Raw genomic sequence first — 26,244 nt, 5'->3', positions numbered from 1 at the left:
TTGCTACCTGAAGTTTTTTTTTCTGAAAACAGAACATATGTGCAATAATATTAACCCATAACTTTTAACAACTTAAATTCACTTTCCTACAATATTTTACACACATGCCCTGTGATATTTGTGTATAATGTGTAATGTGATATAAAACATAATGATAAACTCATATACTTTTCAGATTGTTTTCATAAATGCTGACTCGTAGTATAGGATTTCCAGATTGCTTGTACATTTGTAATTGCACACCTGCACATTCACACTTCACCACAAGGTGTCTCTACTTTCCATTTTTTAAAACCAGATTCTAATCGTTTTGTGTGCATTTGATTAACTGGCCTATTTCACAAATTACAGGTTACTGATTTACAACTGTGATTAGCAGGGAAACTGATTTGGAAATTAAGACAGTACTTATACAGATATTACCTGGCTTTTTCAAAATTAAAATAGTTGATCTTAATTTAATGCTAGGCTCCACTGAACTGACTTATTGAGATGTTTTTTTAAGCTATAAATAAGTAGTTTATAGATGACTGTGCTGTAAATGGAATCTCATTAAAAATTCTTATCAAATTAGGTTTGCCCAGTCACCCCCTGTCTCTGAAACTAAATGTCCACCCTGTCATTGCTATCAAAATTTTGAAGTGTGGCTTATATTTTCCTTTCCTTACACTAAAAAAAACATCAATTAGTCTTTCACTTGCTTTATATTTTTTTATAAATCAAGCGGTACAACTGGGATGCAAGTACCACCTAATTAATCTTGTACAATTCCTTGTGTTTGTAGAAACCTGCTGTATTTGTCATCACATAATCTGTACAAAGAACTCTACTGCGTGTGCTAACAACACAGCTTGCCATGCTTATCAAGCTGAATAGAGTCACAAAAAACAAAACAAAAAAAAAAATAATTGTGTTGCATTTCTGTTGTTTTTTTAGGCTAGGCTTTTGAATTTGCACTGCTGAAACAAGAATGCTATTTATAGTAAAGTGTTTTCCCTGGTACATGTGTGCCACATATTTTAGACTTAAGATCTCGTATGTCACTACTTTGATGAAGTGCTATAGGCATGTGAATGAAGCATCACTATTCATTCAGAGAGTTAGAGTTACAGTTTATTAAGAAAATAAACAATTGAGTCAACGTTCTTTCGATGAAACTGATTCTGTTTTTAGGGCGTTCAACTATATCAAGGTATTCTACCATTACTTCAAACCGCTCAATCAAAATTTAGATAAAACTTACGCTGATGAAGGCACTTTCCAAAATGTTTTGTCTGCTTGACTTCATTTACATTTTAGTCTTAATCCTATTAAAATCACTGAGTTTATTGTATTTTGTTGTTTACTGAAAGTAATTATAAGATAGACTTTGGGGACAGGTGGAATCTGAATCTAATGGAAAAAGACAACATGCAACTGTGTTTTTGTTAGTCTTGGCTCTTTTGAAAAGTAGGTGGGGTTGCAGCTGTGGTTTCTCATTCCACTTTAGCTACTATAATATGTGACCTTGACAGTGGGCGTTTGGGTCATAAAAACATCATGCACCTCAGCCTGGCCCAATTGATACAATTGTACCATAGCTGGATACATGCATTCTAAACTTAAATATAGGGTTCATGTTTAAGGGTACATAATAATAGAAATAAGTTCAAAATGTACTCAACCTCTTGTGCTCAACATACTATAGTACTTTAAAGTTCTTTACCCCTCTTCTGGGTACACCACATTGAACACTGCAGCATTAAACCCCAGTAAGGCTAGCTACTCACCTGGAGTTAATAGCAAACCTTCCTCCGAGCTATCCTCTGCCACATTTTCTGCCATGGCAGAGGTGGGGGAATCCTCAGCTACAGAGGCTGACCCTGGGGTGCTGGGTCGGCTGGTAGAGCCTGACTCCCCTTCACTGGTCAAGCCACACCGGTCCTCCCTGGAGACCCTGTTGCTTTCACTGCTGCTCCTCGTCTCCCTGCGGTGCACCCGGGAGTGCAGCACCATCTGGTGGTAGGTGCGGAACACCTTGCCACACTCAAAGCACTCTGTGTTCTTGTTTTGGGAAGACCTCCGGCTCTGACGAGATGAGGGCCTGTAGTCAGAGTCGCGGTGCCTCTCTGGGCTCAGGTCCCCTGGGGAAAGGTTGTTGTACTTTTCAGCTCGCTGTTGGTAGCTGCTACCACTGCTGCTGTTGCTGATGACATTGGTGCTGTTTCGTCGCTTGCCACTGCCTGTGGTGTGAGAGTCTGGCTCTCGTTTTCGCTTTTCTTGGCCTATAAGGATGTATTCCTCTTTCTCTCTGTCATATGCCACGTCTGCTTCGGCAAGGGTTTCATCCCACCCAATGTACTTTGCATAATCTGAAACCTCAGCCACTTTGCCCTTGGTGGCAAGCTGCCAGGCTTGGTAGCTGCTTACTGGATCAAGCTCTGCTATTCTCTTCCCGAGCTTTCCGCCGTTGATGTTTTCTAGGGTCCCGGCTGGTCTAAGATTCAGGCACTCAATGAAAAAGTTATTTTTCTCTGCTGTGCAATCAATAGCTGCTCCATCTTCTGTGCAGTTTTTGCTAGCTTGGGTATGAACCTTATCATGCTGCCTGAGGCTCTCCCTGTTGTGGAAGATGTTTCCACACTTGGGGCAGAGTTCATAGAGGCACAGCCCGTTCATCACTGCTGTCTCCTCTTGAACCACATCGTTAATTGTGGCCAAAGGCTCAGAATCACTCTTCGGCTTGCTTTTGCACCCAGTCTTTGTGCCATGGGACTTCATGTGGTTCTTAAGGAACCAGGGCTCCCTGAAGCGGCGGCCGCAGATGTGGCAGCCATGGTCAAAGGTGCCGCCATGCTTCTTCATGTGTGCCTTCAAGAACCAAGCCTGGGTGAATACCTGGCCACAAACTTCACAGGAAAAGTCTCCTTCTCCAGTGCCTTGCTCACTTTTCACAGCTTCAATGTCAACTGCATCCCGGACCGGTGCCTCCACTGTGATGTGGACCTTCTCAATGTGGCTCAGAAGCTGGTCCTCCCTCAGTGCCACAAAGCTGCACAGCCGGCACCGATAGGGCTTATGCAAGACCTGGATGTGCTGCTCCAGGTCCTCCTTGTTATTGAGCTTCCTCTTGCAGAATGAACACTGAAACGTGGGAGACTTCCCACCATCACTGCTCCCCGTTTTGTCTTTTTTGATGCTCCTAAGCAGGATCTTGCTGTTTTCTTCCTTGGTCGCCCTGTTCATTATCTTATTGCAAGCTGACATGCTTTTGGTAGGGCTATTACAGTTGTCCAGGCCGTCGGAGACTCCAGGCTCCAGCTTGCCCTCTCCTAGGTCCTCCTCCTCCTTGTGACCATGGCTCAGAGTCCCCATCTTGTGGGAACGGATGTGGATTTTAAGGTTACCCTTTTGTGAAGCTCTGTGGTCACAGTAAGGGCATTTATAAGGCTTGTCTCCTGTGTGTTTTCTCATGTGCTGTGACAAAGAACTCTGGAAGGGGAAACTCTTGCCACAGATATTGCAGGCATGGAAGAGGGACTTGTCTACTTCAGCATCATTTCTGTTCATCTTGCTTTCCTCCGTGGAGTCATCTTGGTATCCCATCATTTCTGTGTTATCACTGTGATCCATGGCAACAGAACCATTGGTTAACTGCAATGCTATATTAAGTCCAACAGAGGACAATGGAGCAGCACTTAAGACTCTTAACTCAAACTCTTCATCATTGTTCCTCAACTTTTTTATCCTTTCTTTTAAATACAAAAGTGCTGTTTAACTTTGGTTTGCATGGTTAAAGTTAGTCAACTAGACATATCCTTAATCCTCAGACCTGAAAAACAAGAAAAAAGGGTTTCACAAAACTTGTTTTAAAACTAAATGGCACATAATACGATTAAAATGGCTAAACATTGACAGCAGTGTGGAGTAGTGGTTAGGGCTCTGGACTCTTGACCAGAGGGTCGTGGGTTCAATCCCAGGTGGCAGACACTGCTGCTGTACCCTTGAGCAAGGTACTTTACCTAGATTGCTCCAGTAAAAGCCCAACTGTTTAAATGGGTAATTGTATGTAAAAATAATGTGATATCTTGTAACAATTGTAAGTCGCCCTGGATAAGGGCGTCTGCTTAGAAATAAATAATAATAATAAACATTCATAATTTTACAAGTTTTTCTTTTAATTAGAGGACAAACCTTTACATTCAGCTAGTTCTGGTGTGAGCATTATTATACTATAACACCCTAATACATGAATGATTACAAATCTAATTAATTTAAATGTATTTATTTAAATTTCAGTTTGAAGTATCTCAAAGCACTTTACATGTTGGTTAAAATAATTATAAAAACAAAAAAACTGACAACTGTTACTGAACATATTACTTATTAAAGGAAACTACTTTCCTTGCAACCATCAATCACTGAGAGCTTTATTAAGCCAACTGCTGTTAAGATTAATTGTCGGTCAGTGTTTGAACTGTTTAACTTCAGTCAGGTTAGAAGAATATCTATAAAAAGAATCGGAAGTGTATGTTAATCAGTCTGTTATCATACAGCATACTCTCTAGCTAATCATGAAATATAAGTGCATGCTGTAACTGTCACTGCACCATAAACTGACAAAGCCAAACAAGCTTTACTGAAGCACATGCAACTTTTTGTTTGCTTATTCAGACTGTCAAATTAATTTTAGAGGAGGTATTCATGAACCCTACTGTGGCAGGGCTGATGCTTGCCCTTGTAAATAGTGTACTTGTGGTTGGGTTTCTAAATAAAAGTTAGTTTTGTTTGATTGTAAATAAAATGTGTTACATTTTGTAAAAACAAAGTGTGTTCTGGATGGCAGGGCTGGGAGGTTAGACTTCTGTCCCTGCCTAATTGAAACCCAGTGTGCAGCAGGTGACCAGGTGTCAATTGAAGAACTGACAATCAATTAACCCTGGTCACCTGCCTTTAAAAAGAGGCTGAAAAACCAGTTTCTTTGTTCTTCTTTGTGCTTTGTTCCTGTTCACCAGGGTGAAGGTTTAGGCCTTGGATAGACAGGGAGCGAGAAATGGATGTACCAACCATGATTATCACTGCGTGTATCACTGGGATAATTGTCACAACTACGGTAGGGATTAATTTAAGGGATTTTAATCCCACCCCAGTTTATTTGGTTTGTGTTAGAGAAGGTTCCTGAAGCAGAAACTCCCTTTTAGTGGGAGCAGCGCTGAGCCACCGGATGGCAACCTTTTGTTTTTAGCTGTTTTACCTACTGCGTTTTATTTTGTAATTATGTACATGTGCATGTATTTCCTTCCAAACGAGGGCTCCAATGGTGGTACCCTAGTGGTGGCCGCCAACCACTACAACTGCCTGCACCTTTGTATTAATAAAACCTGGATGCCCGAGCAGTGCTTCAACATTAAATCCTCTGTGTCTCTCTTGTCTCTCAGCAGATACCCACACGTTAACAGAACACCCCTGTTACATCTACAATAGCCTGTTTCACTTGTATTGGCAATCTTAGCAATATAGTTTGCCAGCCTAATAATTAACTTGCAATTAATGGTTCTGCAGTAGTCCACAAATGTGGGCCATCTCTGGGACCTCTGCGTTCACAACATAGAACATAAAACAGACCAAAGCTGTCTCAGAGCCCTCTTTGGGGCATGCCACTTTTAGGATGGCTGGACCTGGGCCAGCTGTGTTTACACTACAAAAAAAAAGACCCAAGCCATCTCAGAGTTGGCTTAAAGTGGCTGATGTAAATGGGTTAAAGCAGGGGTCTCCAACCCTGGTCCTGGAGAGCTGCTGTGGCTGCTGGTTTTTGTTTCAACCAATCTTTTACTTAATTGAACCAATTATTGGCTTAATTAGTCAAGATTAAGTTCAAGTTCCAGATCTTTAGCCACTGATGTAAAGACACATATAAAACCTGCAGGATAGGGGCTCCAGGGTTGGAGACCCCTGGGTTAAAGGATCCCTATTTTAAATATTTAAACAACTTATTTATTGTAGATCTGCTGATTTTAGATCAATTGAATACACCCCACTGTCTGTAATGTACATAGAAATTTGGAATTAAAAACAAAGAAAAGGTCCTCTATGTTAAATGGTCCACATTTTTACAAAAAGTCAACATTCAACTTGGTGCTTAAAGGCTGATTATTTCTGATTTATATCCATATGTCTTGGGTAACTTAGATGAACTGTAAGTCAAAGTGCTTGGGACGACACGCTGAATCAACACATTTAACAATCACTTAAGAAAACAAAATGAATTAACAAAATGTGTCTGTGGAAAAAATTAGCATTGTACTGAATGTATCTATAGTTCACAAAGCTTTGCAAAAGGGTAACCTTAAGAAGTGTATTTTTTTTTTTTTTGCAGTATTACAATGCTATTATGCTGCCTTGCATATTACTTGCTGCTTTCACTTGTTTATTTGACTGATTTTTTCCAGTGTGTTCGTATATTATAAATCCAGAACCTGTCGGTCAATAAGGTTCACATCCTAAATCCTGGGGAAGAGAGAGATAACCAGGATGGATTGTTGTCAGCTTGTCAACTTTCACACAACATACAGGTTGAGCAAATGGTAATTCATTGATCCTTTGAAATGAGTGGTTAATCATCAATGCAAATGGTGTCCATATGACACAGAGGTGAAGTTAATAGAAATATGACTCTGATCCAGACTACACAGAATATGTCAGCCTAGACAGATTAGTATTACTTTTAATTTAAATACAGAAAAAAAACTTCCATCCCAAAATGGTAATCATACTACTAAATGAACTACTGCTGTTTTGCTAACCATACTGCTATACTTGGGCACAGTTCCAAAACAAGACAATACTGTTTTCTGCTTCGGTCAGAGAATCAGCCAGTAGTTACACGGTGCTGTTCCAGATTAAATACAGAAGCTTCTTATAAATCCTGCATTACAACAAATGAAGTGGCATAACATGTTATTCAAAATGAGTAATTGCACACACACTGTAATGCAAGTTGGAGTTGTTTATGGTGTGTTGTTTTATTTGCTAGATCTCAAGCAGTTTACATTGCCATCAACAACAAAATGATTCTTGCTTGGCCAACAGCTAACTCACTCCAGCTGATACTCATGCTTTCATTCTACAACTCCGGTATTCCGCACCGACTCCACTGACAGGTCTAACCCTGCATCAGTTTGTACTGTGGGGGGAAGGGATAAGAGTCATTATTATTGCGTGGCACACTGCCCACAATATAGAGTGAGGATTCCCAAGTGTTGGATTTTACAGAGCCACTAGCATAGTGTGTTTTCATAAGCTTCTTATGTTTAAACTGGTGAACAGTATGCGCCGATAGCTTCCATTTCTTTTAAGTTAACAAAGGCTCAAAAATCATGCTTACTTTTAAAAGTACAGCTTTAGTCCTTTTCTATATGAAAAAAATAAGACTATGGATTTACAGGAATGATTGATTTATAAGTGTTGTGTATCTTTTTACTTAAATATTGTTCAATTAAGTGCAAATCATTGTTGACTGAAGTGAAGTAAAGCATTTTAATTATTAAAAAAATATGAAAGTATTATTCATTACTCATCTATTGAGAGTACGGCTGTGTTTGAAGGTTTGTTCGCTGGCCAGGAATTCGAAGGTAGTTTTAAAACATTCAAAGGTTCATCAGGCATTCACGCACTGTGTGGTTTTTTTTTCTGTTTGACAATGTGTGGATATTATAAAATCACACATTAAATGTCACTCACTTGCAAAATTCGATCTTTTGATTTGTATAATGCATATTACTTAACAAAAGTTGTTGTATTAAAATCCACTACCAAATCGTTACCATTAGGGGTACCTATAGCGGTTGTAGTGCTTCAGTAAATATGTACGGAATACCTAGTGTACAAGACCGTGTAAGAGTGCTATGGTAGAATGCGTTTGAAACATACAAAATATACGCTAACACTAATAATTAATTTCGAAAAACTGAGCACCGTCCGCCACCTTCTCACTCCAGCGGGACTGATGAGGTTTTAACCAATCACAGGCCAGGATTTCCAATCACTGATTCGCATATATATTATATATATATATATATATATATATATATATATATATAGACAGACAGACAGACAGACACACACACACACACACACACACACACACACACACAGGGCTGTGTTTGAAGGTTCGTTTGCCAGCCAAGAATTTGAAATTAGTTCTAAACCTTCGAAGGTTCGTCAGGTGGCATTCACGCACTGTTTTTTTTTCCTCTAACATAAACCGTTTGACAATGTGTGGATACTATTAAATCACACATTAAATTCAATCTTTTGATTTGTATAATGCATATTATTTAAGCAAAAGTTGTTGTATTAAAATCCAAATCATTATAAGTAGCAACTCCATGGCACCGCTGCCGTGTGGAGCTGGGTATATTGTGCCAAAGCATGGGGGGTGGGGGGTACCTATAGCGGTTGTAGTGCTTCAGTAAAATACATACTGAATACCTAGTGTACAACCTTGCGTTATCCAGAGGCTAACCTTTAATTTCTTCATTCGCCATCTCGACAGCAAAGCGCTGTATAGCGTAAGCTGTATTGAAAAAAATGTCTCGAAACCCCTCTGCTGTTTGGGATTTTTTTGTTAAATGCCCAGACGACCAACAAAAAAGTTGAATGCAAATTGTGCAAGCGACTGTTGATGTATCATGGATGCCAGTCTCTGGGGTCACTTGACAAGCGTAAGTTCATATTATTATTATTATTATTATTATTATTATGTGTGGAGTAGTGGTTATTATTATTATTATGTGTGGAGTAGTGGTTAGGACTCTGGACTCTTGACCGGAGGGTTCAATCCCCAGTGGGGGACACTACTGTTGTACCCTTGAGCAAGGTACTTTACCTATATTGCTCCAGTAAAAACCCAATTGTATAAATGGGTAATTGTATGTAAAAAAAAAAATAATAATAATTGTGATATTTGTATAATGTGAAATAATGTATAATGTGATATCTTGTAACAATTGTAAGTCACCCTGGATAAGGGTGTCTGCTAAGAAATAAATAATAATAATAATAATAATAATAATAATAATAATAATAATAATAATAATTATTATTATTATTAGTCGTATTACTAATATTTTTAGTAGTAGTACAATGTACGGCTGCAATGAAGGGTCACCGTTCCAAACAGGTTATCAGTCATAGTCACATTTTACTACCACTAAAAATATTATTAATAATAGTACTAATAATAATATGAACTTACGCTTGTCAAGTGACCCCGGAGATTGGTTGTGCTTCTGATACATCAACAGTCGCATGCACAGCTTGTATTCAACTTTTTTTTTGGTCGCCTAGGCATTTAAAAAATAAATAAATAAATAAATAAAAACCTACAGTGCGTGAATGCCACCTGACCAGCCTTCGAAGGTTTAAATAAAGCTTTGTTTTGCCTAAGTCTGCTGCAGTTGGTGCATATGTACTGTATATGTCACAAGCAGCATCAATTTCTGGTAAATAGACAACGTGTATTTTTATTTAAATTATAAAAACATTACTGTTCTAGATGACATTTTAAACTACATATGGATGTTTTATTCCATTTATATGGATTACCTGTAAAATAGGATTTTCAATCAAATATAAACAAGTAGCTGTGGTGACGTCACCAGTAAATTATGCAAATTAGTACTGTTGAAGGTTCGAGCCTTCCTTCGGTAATGTGATCAAACCTTCGAAGGTCAAAATGTACCCTTCATTGCAGCCCTAATTGAGATACAGTATGACCACTAATATATGAAAATACAATGCTCAAACAGAAAGAAAATATATTTTCAATCTAGATATTTTGTATACATAATTTATACAGGCCATCCATTTTAAATGGACATACAGTAATGTATGCTCCTTCCTGCAAGTAAGTTGTTTTTTAGTTTTAATAGTATTATTACAATTGTATTATCCACTCTGAAAATGTTTCAACAAGTTCTGAAAACTGTGAAAGCACACAACATACAGGACCCTAAGCTAACCACATGAACAACCCTGGATCCTGCGCTCCACTGCGACTGAGACTGAACTCCTCTTTGTACTTGTTAAAACATTATGGGACACTTTTGATGTTAAGTGACTTGCTTTTTGCACTCTTCAGCGCACAGCAGCAATGTTGCATACCAGAGGCCACTTCACAATATATTTCATTTTTGTACCTACACACATGTTTATTGCAATTCCATTTCTTAACAGATCAGATACTGCAATAACTAGCACCATGCAGCTAAAACACATTGTTTACTTGAAAGTCGCATGCTTTGAAAAATGTCTTAAAAAATTAACTTTAACACAATGGTCTTTGTGCACAAGCCTAGCTTATCGTTCATTGTATTTTTATTATTGTACTTTTACTGTTAGATTAAATTAGATCATGAGATCAATGAAAATGACCTTCAGATGATTTTGTTGGGTTTTGATGATTAAACAACTGTTTGCTGTTTTAGACTCCCAAAAGCTTTAAAATAATATTTTTAGCTTGATACAAAGAAGATGAGGAAATATATTCTTTAAGTATCAAGTACACCCTTCAGGAAATCCTGTCATTATGTAAAAATGTATATACATTTAAGTATAAACTTTCTTAACATGCTACGAAATGGAAGCTATTTCCATTGAGCTACAGTACGTGGACTCGTGAAAAGCTGTTGCCACAACACATTTAACTGCTGGACCGATACTAGTTCCAGCAGACAAAGTTTTAGAATACACATTTTTAGGCACTTTTAAATACCTATACACAAAGGACTAATAGTAAATCGACACATTTCAGAGTAAAAGTAAATTATAATCAGGAAGCTAAACTAATAGAAGAAAAGCTTTAAATATTAACACACACGTCAATGCCACTCTCTGTAACTCTCTTAAGAGAATTAACAATTAGAGGCTTATATTCTATAGACTGAGGTCCTAAATTGACTGCATGAAGTGATGCATTCACCACTGGGAAAGTAAGTACCACTGATGACAGGGCCTTGGGGGCTCTGCTATTCTCAGACCAATCAATAATCCATTATGAACAAACTACATTTCCACTCTTGCATCAAGAAATAGACAAAGAGAACTAGTATCTGTACTAGCACAAAAGAATAAAAAGGCACCATCTGTAGAATTAAAGCACAGTGCAATGCATTCAGGGATGCATCAATCATATCAGTCTTACTCAGCCAGTATATGTCTCTGCATTCTTTTTATATGTTTCAAACTGTAGCTCACCATAATTAAAAAATATATATAAATAAATAAAATTAACAAATTAGAAATACCACTGTGAACACATTTTTATTGTCAACATTGCTGTAAGTTAGAGAAGACTTAATATCAAAGCCCTTACAATAAGTAAAATCTTTATCAGACATCTGCATTGTTTTATACTGCTCAACAAAGTAAATAAGGGAATTGATTTTTCCCAATGAGAGTTGCTTGGTTTAACATTAGGACCTTGTGACAGGGTAGTGTCACTGGCAAGGCTTGTTACCATCAGGGAGAGAGACTCAGACACAAGAAGCTGTAGTTTAAGCACTATTGCACACTTTTAATTAAACACAAATAACAAACCAAACACACTAACAAACAAATTGCTGCAGTGGCCAAAATAAACAGTTTAAAGAAACAACAAAATGACTGGACATTCATTTGTAGCCCAGCCCAGCCCAGCACAGCCCAGCACTCATCATAACACCAACAAACAGTTCTTGCCCTTTTATACACCTGTAGCTGGAGCCTAATTAATCATCAATTATTCCATTATGGCCCCAGCCACATTCCCATGTGTGTTCTTGCAGGGCGGAATTTAACCCCCTCCCTGCCAACCCAATATTCCCCACACACATATTACAATGGCAGGGCTTACACCCTGCCACAGACCTGTATAACAACAAAATGTTTCCTGTATTATTGGTAATCCCCTGTACAAGTTTTTACTACCTCCCCCAATATTGAATTCTTGTTTAAAATGACCTTGCCAATACATGCCCCATTAGGTCATTGATTTTCTTAACTTCTGACAGGAGTACTATGGAAACTGTTAACAGAGCATATTTCACCCTAATTTGCTCAATGTCATGTATTACCTATGTCAATGAAATTAAGCCAGAATACGTAATTAGCTTCTGCAAACAAGTAGTATTGTGTTACTGCAACAATAAAGGTTGTGTTTTGTCTTAAGGCTAGCCTGTGGTGTCAACCTAAGTGCTGGCAGGTGGTTGACCAACACAGTTGCCATCTACCAGGAATATTCCTCAAAGAGTGTGGTTTTTGGTTTGAGAAAAGATGACAGGTCCATCTGTAGCCAACTGGGCAGAAAGTGTTTACACCATTGAACAAGCCACATACTAATGTCACCTTTATGAAAAAGCAAGTAACTAATACCAGGCAAACTGATTTACCAGTGTCAATGTAAAGTACTGTGATTTGGTGTTTTTTTGGCTTTGTAGCTCAATGCAAGAGTCAGCTAGACTGGGCTCAGATAACAGCTACTGTAAACATATTGGAAGTCCAAGATGCTGCCATGTGCCATGAAGCAAGTGTCATCTGTTATTCCAGTATGAATGTAACATGTCAGCTGACGTTACCTGGTTTGTCACTCAGAAAAGGTCAATTTGATGCGTGGCCTACCACACTGTTGTATTGAAACTATTGTGTTGATCCGGCAGGGACTGTCAGAACAGGTCAGGACCATAGACTAAACTAACAGCAGGGGACTTGAAAATCTTATTGCTGAGGAATGGGCTTGGCTGGGTGTGGATTTGTGCCAGAAATATGTCTGTATACCAGAGACAAAAGAGGGAACACACTGTTAGGAACTACACCAGTTAGCTAGATACTCTGGACATGTGAAATGATATATTATATATATATATATATATATATATATATATATATATATATATATATATATATATATATATATATATATATATCTGTGAAAGAAACAACAGATGAGTACCCCATATTAAGCAGCTGTTAAAAAAAGTAAAACAAATAGTCAAGCTTTATATGTCACCCTTTTCCAAGTTTGCCATTAGTTATGAAGTAGCTTCACATGCAGTAATAGGAAGCTTGTGCTCTATAGACTTTCCTCCACTTATTATTCTCACAGAACTAGTTAACCCCTGGCTGCTCCTAAATGTACTTGTGTGTACAGCATTTTGTATCTTTTAAATCAACCTCCATGTGGCCAAATGAGCAGCAGTGCCCTCAGCAGAGACAGCTAAGGTATTTCTGTGTTTCCTGTCAGAACCAACTGACAAGAAGCAAACCAAGCAAATACTGTCAAACATATTTAAAACTTCAAAATAATACATTAAGTACTCCATTTTGAAGCAAGTGCAGTAGCATTTAAGCAAATCTAAAGAGGAATAAAAACACTTTTACAAAATAAAACTATAAAAGAAACTAGTTATAACCACACCTTCCTGTACTGCAAGTTGTACCTTGCCAGTTCTATACTGTTACAACTGTTTTGTTCCTCTCAGAAAATGTGCCTTTGTCTTTGCACCTGTTTTAAAAATAGGCTCATATTCTTTTAAAATAATAAGCATGTGAAATGTGCAAGGGTTTTCTTTTCTTGAGTTTTAATTTCTCAAAAGCGGCCATTGCTGACAGCTTTGTAGAGACATCCAACACCTTAACAGCAGTTTGATTTGTAGTGCTGTCAAATGGCTGTCACCCACAGCAGTAACATCAAAATACCTGATGAGAAGTAAAAGAGATGTGAAAACATAATGCCATTCTGTGAAAGCTGGACACAGTGCAAGGAGTCGAAATGAAAAACCACTCCTTCACATTTATGGCACTATCATGGTGAAGTTTACACAAAAATACAGCTCGCTCTCGGCTCTCCTTTTATAGCATGTGGCTGCTCCCAATTATCGCCAATTATTCTATTTGGAAACAGCCATATTCTCACATGTTTTGGGCAGGGACAGGAATTAATCCCATCCCTGCCAACCACCACCAAAACACACAAAACACTTTATTTACATAACTGCATAACATTTCTGCAATAATGAAATGAATGCTCGCCCTCTAATCAAAACAGACCATTATCGTACCTCTGATGCTATTATTTTTTCATACTGCATCACTGTTTTTATACATTTATTTATATACTGTATATGGCCTATGAGTTTCGGTGTTTTAACATTACTGATACCTGTTAAGCCATTTGTGTCTCAATCACAACTGAGAAACGTGTTAACAGTAAATTGGATTTAATTTAAAAGTGTTTTGTTTGCAACAACTTAATGGGCTTTTAAATCAGCCAAGCAGAACGTACAAACGAGATTGCAACATGTTAATAAGCGACTAATCTTTATTAAAGCTATAATGAAAAATAAAGTATTTTATGCTGGACACACTTTATTACAATCGTTATGCGTAACTGTATATTAATAATACAGATGAGTCGCTTCTGCTTTTAAATGAAAAAGTAAGACTTAAGATTTAAAAGCACATTTAGTTGTTTCACAGAAAAAAAAACAGTCAATTAAATCAATTTTACTATTAACGCGTTTCTCAGTTGTGATTGAGATTACATGAATGGCTTAACAGGTATCAATTGCACTTTTAAAGGAGAGTACAAAAGTCAGGGTAAGGAGGTACACCGACTGGCCTCGGTGGCGAGTGTCTCGAAGCAAGCAGCTCCGCTGGCTTCCTTGGAAGGCGCGGGGGTGTTGAGCTTAGCGGAATTCCCACCGGTGGATTCTACCATCGCGGCCCTGGTGTGAGCCCCTCTGGTAGGAGGTCTGTCTAAGGACCCTGCATGCCCTAACAGCCAAAACAGAATCACAGAGGCCCACCTTAAGAAGGCATATGCAGCCGGAGTACAAGTAACGCGCCTGGCCAACACGGCAGGTCTCCTCATGGCCTACCTGGAAGGCATTTTGTAATCGGCACCCCTCCCTGAACCAGTAGCTTCGGCGCTGCGCTTGGTCTCAGGCGCGCTGCTGCAAATATCAGGCTTCCAAGAGCGAGCCCTTGGTCGAAGCCTGGCAGGCCATATAGTGTCACGCAGACAGCTTTGGCTGTCCCAGGCCAGGGTGCCGGATACAAACAAATCTGCCTTGCTGGACGTGACTATCTCCCCTGGCCATACATTCGGGCCAGCAGTGGAAGAGATCCTGCAACGCTCCCACTGAGAACGGAAGGCATCTCGGCAGGTGGCCTCGATGCTCCCGTCGCATGCTCCAGTGCGGAAGAGGATGAGACGCTGGCATCCGCCCGTGACACAAACTGTGACCCAGATGGTTCCGATCCCCACTGCGCCGCGTGGCGACCTGATGCATTGCTTTCAGGCTTCCACAGCAATTAATAACAGGGGCCACCCGCAAGTACGGGGAAATGCTGGCTGTGAGGCTTCAGCGCAACAGCGCTCCAGGAGGCAGTTCCAACGCTGCCCTAGACAGCCTCCAAAGCAGGTTCCACCCCAGCCTCAGCAGCCCCAGCAGGGGCCCTGAAAGCTAGCGGCCTCAGGCCTACCCTTTCTCACAACACCAGCTGCAATACTGCCGCACTTGCACCTCAGACTCTTGGGTGTTCGCCACTGTACACACCAGTTACTCGCGGGCCATCCTCCCTTTCGATGGATCATGGTCACATCTGTGACCGACCCTCTCCAGGTCTTGGCCCTCAGGCAAGATGAAATTACATTACTTCTCAAACAAGCCATTCGCCTCGTAGAACCAAGCTCTCAAGAGGAGAGGTTCTACTCAAGGTATTTTCTAGTGCCAAAAAAGGACGGTGGCCTTCGCCCCCACCTTGACCTGAGACACTTCAACGGGTTCTTGAGGGAGAGGAGGTTCCAGATGGTCACACACCATCACATATTTCAGTCTGTCTGGCCAGGCAACCGGTTTACCACTGTGGACTTAAAGGACGCGTATTTTCACATCCCTAATCGTCCCTCGCACAGGAAATATCTCTGCTTAGCCTTTCAGGTAAGTGTCTGAGTTTTCTGTGCTGCCATTCGGCCTCTCCTTAGCTCCCCGCATGTTCTCAAAGTGCGTGGATGTTTCAACAGGGATCAACAGTACAACTGGTGTTGTGTCAGAAATTACTGGGTCTGATGGCCGCAGTTTCATCAGCCATCCAGCTGGGGTTACTCCATATGCGCCCGACTCTGGCATGACTCAGTGCCTTCCGGCTACATCCCAAACGCGACAGACACCATCGGCTGACTGTGTTTCACGTATGCTGGGAAGCCCTGCGATGGTGGGGGCAAGCCTCTCACCTGCACGAAGGTGTAAGGATGGGAATGATCCACAGCCGTGAGGTGGTGATGACAGACGCATCCAACTCAGGTTGGGATGCAGTCTGAGCAGGCAGAGGAGTCAGCGGGTCCTGGTCAGGTTGCTGGACATCCCAGCACATAAATGGGCTGGAAATGCAAGCAGTTCACCTTGCTCTCCAGCATTTCCTTCCAGTGCTCTAGAGGAGACACATCCTTGTCTGCATGGACATGTCGGTAGTGGCGTATGTAAACCACCAGGGAGGACTTCGGTCCCCATGGTTACACCGCACAGCATTTCAGCTACTGACCTGGGCACAGAGGAACCTATTATCCCTCCGGGCTGTTCATCTCCCTAGAGTGGTGAACCTCCTCTCGAGGGAGGGTCCTCACACGTCAGAATGGCGACTCCACCCTCAGGTGGTAGAGCGCAATTGGGAACGTTTTGGGAAGGTCTGAGACGATCTTTTTGCCACGGTGGAGACAACTCACTGTCCCCTATGGTTCTCCCTAACCAGCTGCGGCGGTCCACTAGGCGTCGACGCCCTAGCCCTGGAGTGGTCCAGGACACTCTTGTATGCATTCCTGCCAATACCATTGCTCCCAGCCTTCCTAGAGAAGGTCCGGAGAGAGAAGGGTTTTCCTTGTGGCCCCCAGATGGCCCAAGAGAATCTGGTTTTCAAACCTTTGCCAGCTGCTGCAAGGCCAGCCTTGGGAGATCCCGCTGTGCATGGATCTCCTCAGTCAGACGAGAGGCACTCTCTGGCACTCAGAACCGGGCAGACTCCAGCTGTGGGTCTGGCCATATCTGCATGCCATGTCCCCACTGACTCAGTGCCCCCAGGCATTCACTTCCTGGTGACCCGTTTTCTGAAGGGTGCTCTGCGGTTATGTCCTCCTAGAAAGGACATCCTCCCTGAGTGGAGTCTAGTTGTGGTACTGGAGGCTCTCACTAAGGCCCTGTTTGAGCCTATACATTTCATAGAGTTGAAGTATTTCTCTATGAAGACAGCCTTTTTGCTAGCCATCACCACTAAGCTAGTTAGTCAGCTACAAGCACAGTGCCTGTATGTGTATTTATTGAATTTCCTCTGCCTGGTTCGGGCATTGAGATGTTCTGTGGATAGGATGAGAGTGCTGCATCAGTCTGACCAGCTCTTCGTCTGTCATGGTGAAAGGACCCTGGGTCAAGTCCTCTCGAAGCAGCGACTGTCTCAGTAAGATTGTGGACACATTTTCAACTGCATATACTAATGCCGGCTTACCCCTACCTGGGCAGGTAGCCACGCATTCTAACAGAGGAGTGGCTACGTCATGGGTCCTCTTTAGAGGAGCTTCACTGATTGATATTTGTACTGCGGCTAGCTGGGCTACTCCACATACTTTCACCAGGTTCTACCGACTCAATATGGTAGATCTCTCTATGCCTTCATTAGGCACAAGGGTCCTTGAGGTTGCACACTCACACCACAAACATTAGTTGGTGGTAGCGGGATGCCCCTCGTCTGCTGTCTCTGCTCACACTCCCTCACGACGGCTTTGATATACTTTCCCAAAAGTATTGGTTGTTGGTCGTCTTCGAATTGAAAGAGACCATTAGGTTAAGAAGACGACCAACAAACCTTGCAAGGTTGCATCACTCGCATTCACAGGTTCGATGCAAAAGAGAAAGTGATCTCCACAGAGTGACTACTTAATCCCTCGGTAGGCGGGACCGAGGACGTCACTCCCCAGAGGGGCCTATCGGCAGCTCTGACATAAAATGCTCAGTAAATACCTGACTGTGGCAGGCGTATCCCAAAAGAATTGGCTGTTGGTCGTCTTCTCTCAGGGAACCAGGGTTACGTCCGTAACGTTTTCCCTCTAGCGGTCTCCAGGGGAAGGTTGCAGTAAACATTAAATCAGTATCACCTAGTTTATTTTCTCACTGATCATTATAAAGCATTAATGGCAAAGCACTACTCTCCAGATTCTTCTGGTAATATAGAAAGCTGCTAACGTAGAAAGCTGTATTAATGATGTCACCGAGTCTAACTTCTTTAGCTTAAAGGGCATTGAACCTTCTTTGCCATTATTTCACCTGGCTTTTGAGATATCATATTTTTGTTTTCAGTGATTGTGATGACATACAACGAGGGTCTTAATATATATATATATTTTTTTAAATAAATATTTTCCTTTTTATTCCCTGTGCTGCACTACAAATCCAAGAGTAAATCAAAACCTCTACCAACACTATATGCATTAAATGTGTTGGACCAATTCAGTACCCCTGTGGAGGCCTGTTTTCAAATCTGGGACAGGTCATTTCATCGCAAATTATTTCCCAATAGCCATTAGTCTACGTTACTAAACCATTATAAAATTCTCACTCAGATACAAAACACTGGTAAAAGTGCAAAATTATAAAAAAAGTTTCCACAGTTAAAATACATATTCTGTGTTTTTGTTAAAGTATGTTACAGAAGAGTTAACTGCGGTAAGTGTGATGAGTACTTAAAAGTGGAATTCAGAGCCAAGTAAAGACACAGAGAAAAAGGACTTATATTTTGGTAAATAATTAAAAAGAAAATAATGGTACGCACTGTTGTGCCTGAGGCACCATTATTTGGTTAGAACAGTTATTTTTTACTAGGTAACTTTAGAGAACAGCCAGGGCTTTTTAAAGCCTTCACTTTGGAGCAATGATCTGTACGAACATTCTGTTAAATATTAGCCTAAGGAGTTATTCCTCTATGAACAGAACAAGCTATGCATTAGCTTTTGTTTTGAGTAGCTCAAAAATCTAATTGGTTTAACCTTTTGCAAGGGAAGACAAATACAGACAAAACAATATAATGGTAATGCATAACAAGGTTTTTAATTGCCTGGCAGCTAAACAGGACAGTTGAGTTGACAAGATCTTAATCTGAGAACAATGGTCAGGGTAAAAATGTATAGTAAGTAGGGGTGCAACAATTAATCGAACGCTTTTGGTTTGTTTTGTTTTTATCTATTAAATCTATCAATTACCTTTTGTTTCAAAGCATTTGTGTTTGGATTATATGACAATATTATAGAAAAAGAAGCTGAATTGTATTGAACAACCATAGTTCAGAAATTACTTCTGTTAAAATATAGTATTTTTTGTTTTTATTACAATGTTAATCTGATGCAGAAGCACACATATTCTTTTCAGTTGTTAAACGTAAGTCCTTTGTATTTCTTTTTTTATAATCGGAAGTGTTCAAATTTGAAAGTCGTGCCTTTTTGTTTAACTATTATGTACAATGACGTTTGTTTATTTTGAAAAATAAAACATCAATGCATCGATTATCGTTGGTAAATGTCTATATGATCATCGAATACGAAATTAGGGTGCCGACTGCACCTCTAATAGAAAGTGTATGCAGTATAAATACTGTAGAAGTTCAAATGCATGTGAATTCACCATTGTTTAGCTTACCAAGTTCACCTAAAAGTAACAATTCTTACAGCTTAATTAATAAAAAGCCCATTTAAAACACCCCAAACCATTCCCTGGGTACCCCACTGTTTAATAGAATGAACTGTTCATTTGCTTTACATTCTAAAAACTTATAAGCTTATATAAAAAATGTAAGCTTCAATCCAACTAACATAGTTATACAAGTCCATAATGATTCATGAGTATTTATTATATTATCCACATTTTTTACTGAATTTAAAACACAGCAGCAGTATATATAAAACACATTAAAAATGGTAGCTAGCTTCAAACAACCATTATCTATGCCCAACTTCTCCGGTTCAGTAACTTAAACCAAAGAAGAATGTATGTTTCAGCAACACGTTGACATAACCTTATTCCATGAAGTATTAACTGCATTGAATACACATTGTGTGTAATGGGGTTGCCACATTAATCCTTAACTGCACAAAATTAAAAATATAAATCTAATTCCCTTCTACTGTAGGCCTCGCTAATGCTGTGTGACAGAACCATGTAGTAAGCTAAGCCATTTATGCAATAAGTTATTGGCAAGAACGCTTTCTGGTAAACACTTCAGAGTTTCACATGCTGATTAGCAGCTGTTGTTTATTTAGTTCTTCGAAGAACAGAAACCCTGATAGGTTTGATTAGGAAGAATACAGATTTCACATTTACAAGCATTACATGCAGTAAACAAAACTGTACTTAAGACACTTATTAATTGTACCAGATTCATAAAGAAACACTCCAGAGACATAATAATCACACAATGAAAAGGTAAAATTAACTTTCATAAATTTTGTGATTAAGATGTACTAAAATAAATTAGCAAATTAAAAATGTACTGGTGCTGATATCTCGGTGTTTGAACACTTATTTAATGTTTAAACTTGATGTCCTTAATTACGAATACTTGCAGGTTCCAAAGCATTTAAGTCAACATAGCAAAATTACTTCTACACAATATTATTGCTACAAGACCAATGAGTGGATAAAGAGGCTGGAGTATCTCAATCAGTCAGTCTTTATTATTTATATACTGCCTTTCACAATAAATCTCCCCAAAGCGTGTTACATTTATAAATATTAAAATAAGTAGCAATAAGCAATAAAAGTATTGCAACGCAAGATTACCCTGAAGGTGTACACAGGAGAGACAATATCATTCATATATGAGCAGTTTGAACAATACAGTAATTGAAAAATATAGATGATAAACAGCTATTCCTAAGCAAGACCTGACAAAGACTGCTGTCACCAATACACCAGCAAAGACATTGCTAGTTTGCCAATGGTTATCTTTGTGCAACATAAATGGAAGCCAGCTAAAACAAGACAACTTAAATATCTCTTTAGTTTCTGATTCCTGAATGATGTCAGAAAACTAAATTAAACCACACAGCATGTACTCGATATGCATAGCTACATATACAACTTTACATTTTAATATAATGGAAAACATAGTTTGCTAAAAGCTGGAGAACCTATAGCAGCTTGAAAATGTGCCTTTTTTAAATGTCTGTCTTTTTATATTTGTCCTACTTGTATATTGTCTACTTATGACCACAGCATTTCCATGTTACACTTGCAAAAGGCAACCCTTATTTACACTGTTAAATTAGCTCTCTGAGTAACAGAAAGGAATATTCACTTTCCCAGAGACTACTCTAATGTACACCCAATAGCTAGACCCAGGACAAGGACAGGTACTGAGCTTGGTGGGGAGGGAAATCAAATTTAATTCTATTCCCCATTTTTTAACTAAACAATGGCCTTTATCATCACAGAGAGACTGCCCTGCTCCCCCTTCTATTCATTTTAAGGGTTCGGACACAAAAAAAAAAAAAACAGTGACACACAAAAGAAGCGCCACCTTCCTGTCCACACTGCAAATCCTTGCTTCCTAATGACCTAAACTCCTCTGCCATCCTTAAAAATAAATATATGTGGGTTTCCAAGGGGTTGTGAATTGATTTGTGGCTAAGCAAAAAACAAATTCCAGGCACTTTATATAAAAAAAGCTACAGAGATCACATTTAATCAAATCATAAATAATAAGGTAAAATCTGCAGAGGTTTGAGTATGAGCTAGACTGTCATTGCCAGAGGTTTAGAATCAAGTGGGCAAAAAAAATAAAAAATCTTAATACTCAAAACCAATACTGTTTATTAAATTACTATGCAGACAAAATATTTTCACGCAACATTTTATTACCATTATCTACCCTACTATATTTCATGATAAACAAGATTACCTTTTGGGTGGGGCTATATATATAGTAAATATGGACTAGAAAGGAGGGATAGAGAGGGATATATTATTGACCCGAGGGAAGACTATTGTTACCGACAGGGGTCTATAATGCCCAAAGCCGCAGGCTGAGGGCATTGCACTCCAGAGGTGCAATTTTCCATTATAGCTGAGTCTGCAGTACATATTTAATATATGAATCAGTCAAGAAAATAGGTGAGGCAATGTTTGGTTTAAATATAGCTGATACAGCATACGTAAATAAATATTGTCATATATTTTGTTTAAATATAGCTGATACAGCACAAGTAAATAAATAACAGAAATAAATAACAGAAAATGTCTTTGAAGTTCATACTGCATAGTTAGCAAAGTTTTTCACTGTCTCCGTCTGGTTTGCCTATTGCTGTATAATCCAGTTTATATCCCGCCTGACATATTTGTTTACATCGTCGAGTTGAATTTGTTTGAAAGTCAGAAAACGTTTTAATCACCATTTTTGTGTTTGGAGCATCTTTCTTTTGTAATATGTTTTCTAAATAATTTTTTTTCAACTCACATAATCGGTGTTCAGCCATTTTTTCTTGTGAAGAGTGCAGGGGAGAAAAGCGTTGCTTTGAAAAGGGGCGGGACTGATGAGGTTTTAACCAATCACAGGCCAGGATTTCCAATCACTGATTCGCATATATATTATATATATATATATATATATATATATATATATATATATATATATATATATATATATATTAGCTCAAAGAGCCAGCTGCCCAATGTTTCGATATGTTGTACATATCTTTCTCAAGGGAGCCTGTGTTTGAATCAAAACATTGGAGGTATTTATAGGTTTTTGACGGCATGACAACTATTTGTTATTGTTTACATTCAAATCCATGATTTATTCTTACATGATGTATATATATATATATAGACACACACACACTCACACACACAGGGCTGTGTTTGAAGGTTCGTTTGCCAGCCAAGAATTTGAAATTAGTTCTAAACCGTCGAAGGTTCGTCAGGTGGCATTCACGCACTGTTTTTTTTTCCTCTAACAGAAACCATTTGACAATGTGTGGATACTATTAAATCACACATTAAATTCAATCTTTTGATTTGTATAATGCATATTATTTAAGCAAAAGTTGTTGTATTAAAATCCAAATCATTAAACGTAGCAACTCCATGGCACCGCTGCCGTGTGGAGCTGGGTATATTGTGCCAAAGCATGGGGGGTGGGGGGTACCTGTAGCGGTTGTATTTCTTCATTCGCCATCTCGACAGCAAAGCATTGTATAGTGTAAGCTGTACAAGCAAAATGTCTCGAAACCCCTCTGCTGTTTGGGGTTTTTTTTGTTAAATGCCCAGACGACCAAAGAAAATGTTGAATGCAAACTGTGCAAGCGACTGTTGATGTATTATCAAGGCACAACCAATCTCCGGGGTCACTTCACAAGCGTAAGTTCATATTATTATTATTATTATTATTTTATAGTAGTAGTAGTAAAATGTGACAGTGACTGATAATCTGCTTGGAACGGTGAATGTTAAATAAATGTTACAGTTCATGAGTAAAATCGGTAAATCTATAGATTAACCAGCAAATGTGTAGATTTACCAGCTCAGCGGTCAATGTATAAAATAACTAAGGAGATGTTAGTTAATGCTACAGCATTTGAGGTGAATTTGGAAATAAAGTAATGTCAGGGAGCTTAATGGCAAAAAAAAAACATTTCTGTAAGATCTGTTATGTACTTGGGTAAATGAACTAATTTATTCTTTATTTTTCTTAAACTCCAGCCTTAGGATTTTTTTTGTATTATTTGATTAATCTTTCTAAACTTCACTGCAACACGGGACCTCTTGCACTAAAGCATAGCGCCGATACCGCTGTACAAAAGAGACGGCTCCTTTGCAAGGAGTGTATATCGGGCTTATACCTACCAGCCCTGCCTTCCCCCATGCATGCTACTCTCCCCTGCCAGCCTCAAGCCTGCCCTGGACTTGCTCAGTAGGCTATAGTCCGACGAGTGCGTGCCGGGGGTACCTGCGAGTTAAATGAGGCCTTGACTTGCACCCCGGTGCTCTCCCCACCCGATACCGGGTTGCCATTGTTGCTGGACACTGATGCTTTAATGTGGAGGTCTCGGGTTCACGCCAACCCTCCGCCTGTGTGTGGATTGCCTAGCCCTGTGTGATGCGACTGCCTGCGTTAACCGAGATCGCTACAATAATAATAACAATAATAGCTTTATGCAAAAAAAATGCACTTTCCCGATTTTTATTTTAAATAAAAATTTACCATAGGGCAAACATTAGGTATGGTAATAATGTCTTCAGCAAAACTCATGCCTATACTAAGTCTGATTTAGGTACTTATTAAGTTGAACCTAAGTGCACGCAGGTTTTGCATTTCAGTAAGAATCATACAGTGTGCTACGTCAGTTTGCTGGCAAAACATTATTTTGTATTGTGAATTGTTGCCAGACAGTGTTCATGGATGTAAGTTAGTTAGTTTATACATTGACCGCTGAGCTGGTAAATCTACACATTTACCGATTAATCTATAGATTTACAGATTTTACACATGAACTGTAAATATATATTCAAGTATGTTATATTGTGTAGTAATATATTCTTACCCATATATTACTCTCTCTCTCTCTCTCTCTCTCTCTCTCTCTCTCTCTCTCTCTCTCTCTCTCTCTCTCTATATATATATATATATATATATATATATATATACAACTTAGCAGTTTAACATAGCAATTAGATTAGATTAGTATATCAGAGAAAAAGATTCATCTTGTGTGCTGTAGCTATCTCATTCTAACACTAGACTCTGTTACTATGCCAGAGACCACTAAACCTTTAAACCTGTTATACAGTAAATAATGTGATTGAGCGCTGAATAGTTGTTAGTTTGTTTTACATATGCCTTAAAAAAGAACAACCACAAATTCAAAGCAGTCAAAGCGAGTCCATTCAGAACAAACAGATGGAGAATGAAGAAGTAAACAACTGTTTGATATTTGCTAGCTGTTATGCAATACTCTACTTGACCTATGATTGAAGTATATTCAGTAACGGCTAGTGTTGGTGTTATATAGCACAGTTGAACAGTTCTCATTACAGTGCAGTTACACGATCTGCAGGGTCTTCTAATAAGGAGACTGTTAATAGCATTTTTGTAGTAGCTCTCCAAGATTCCTTCAGCAGTCTGCATGCAACTGAATTAAACAAAAACAAAAAAGAAAACAACCTCCTGCCACACTGAAACTAAGCTGGCTATAATGAATGATGGAAGTCTATCATAAGATAGCCTGATGAGGTGTACTCCGATGTTTGCAGATCATTACCAGCTGTATATCTGGGAAAGCACTTAAAGCCATGTCATGTTCAGTAATTATCTTTTTGTGCTGCATTTTCAGCTGCCTGTTTTTTCCCCACTTTCTCTATAAGCTGAACCCATCTCCTGAAGTACAGGTGTTTTAGTTTGTTGCATCACAGATACGAAATCATTGCCAACTATTACTGCTGCTTTGTGGAATTCTGATTTTTCTAGACATTCTTTCAGTTTTTGTAACTGCTGAACCACAGATTTGTAAAGGACTTGTCTATAACCTGTCAAGTTTCTCTGCATTTTGTACTGTTTTGCTACCAAAATACCAATATTTACAGTCTCCATCAAATTCTGCAAAGATAAAATAGTTTTTTTCTTTTGTTTATTTCTATTATATACTTTTTTAAAACAATGTACAACATTTTACAGCTTTTTCCCTCATCTAATACAATGTCCTATGATGGCTAACTGAAACACTGCTGCAGCAGGGTGATCCTGGTTTCATAACCTGATGGCTTTTTTTTTTTTTTGAGAGGACAACATTCTTTCCCTGCACTACTCTCACTGAAAAATAAATACATAAATTAATTAATACATAAACACATTGCAATGAGATTTAAAGTCCATATTGTATTAAAAAAAATTAAATATTGTACAGATAATATCATATATAAGCATTCCATTTCTGTCATTAAAAACATATTTGTCAATCTTCATGTTTTAAGAGCGTTTAAATAAAAAAAAAAATGTAAATAGCAAACTAGGTTAAATTCAAAAGAAAAACAAATCATTACATTTTTTGCCAGGGAAAGTTTGTCTTGAAATGCTTCTAAAGAGTAATCGTTACGTTTTTCTTTTTAAACATCCCAACAAGTACATTAGCGTCTATGGTGTTTGTTTTTTTTTTTAACTATACTAGATTGCAGCATTTAAATGTCAGGTTCATGT

The 26,244-nt window shown here is 38.9% G+C and overlaps 1 protein-coding gene across 4 annotated transcripts in view; it reads right to left on the bottom strand.

The window, feature by feature from the left end:
• Positions 1-26,244, bottom strand: part of LOC117399400 (zinc finger protein 516-like) — a 64,246-nt gene that overhangs the window by 19,430 nt on the left and 18,572 nt on the right. For all 4 annotated transcript variants that reach the window (XM_033998517.3, XM_059022319.1, XM_033998518.3 and 1 more), the window contains exon 2: positions 1,770-3,811. In XM_033998517.3, coding sequence (XP_033854408.3) covers positions 1,770-3,612 — 1,843 coding nt within the window. In that variant the 5' untranslated portion in view covers positions 3,613-3,811. The remainder of the gene's footprint in view (positions 1-1,769; positions 3,812-26,244) is intronic.

The sequence above is a fragment of the Acipenser ruthenus genome, chromosome 4 (genome assembly GCF_902713425.1).
Source record: "Acipenser ruthenus chromosome 4, fAciRut3.2 maternal haplotype, whole genome shotgun sequence".
Taxonomy (NCBI): Eukaryota; Metazoa; Chordata; class Actinopteri; order Acipenseriformes; family Acipenseridae; genus Acipenser; species Acipenser ruthenus.
The sequence above is the reverse complement of the archived record's forward strand: the minus strand, read 5'-3'. Positions and strand labels throughout refer to the sequence as shown.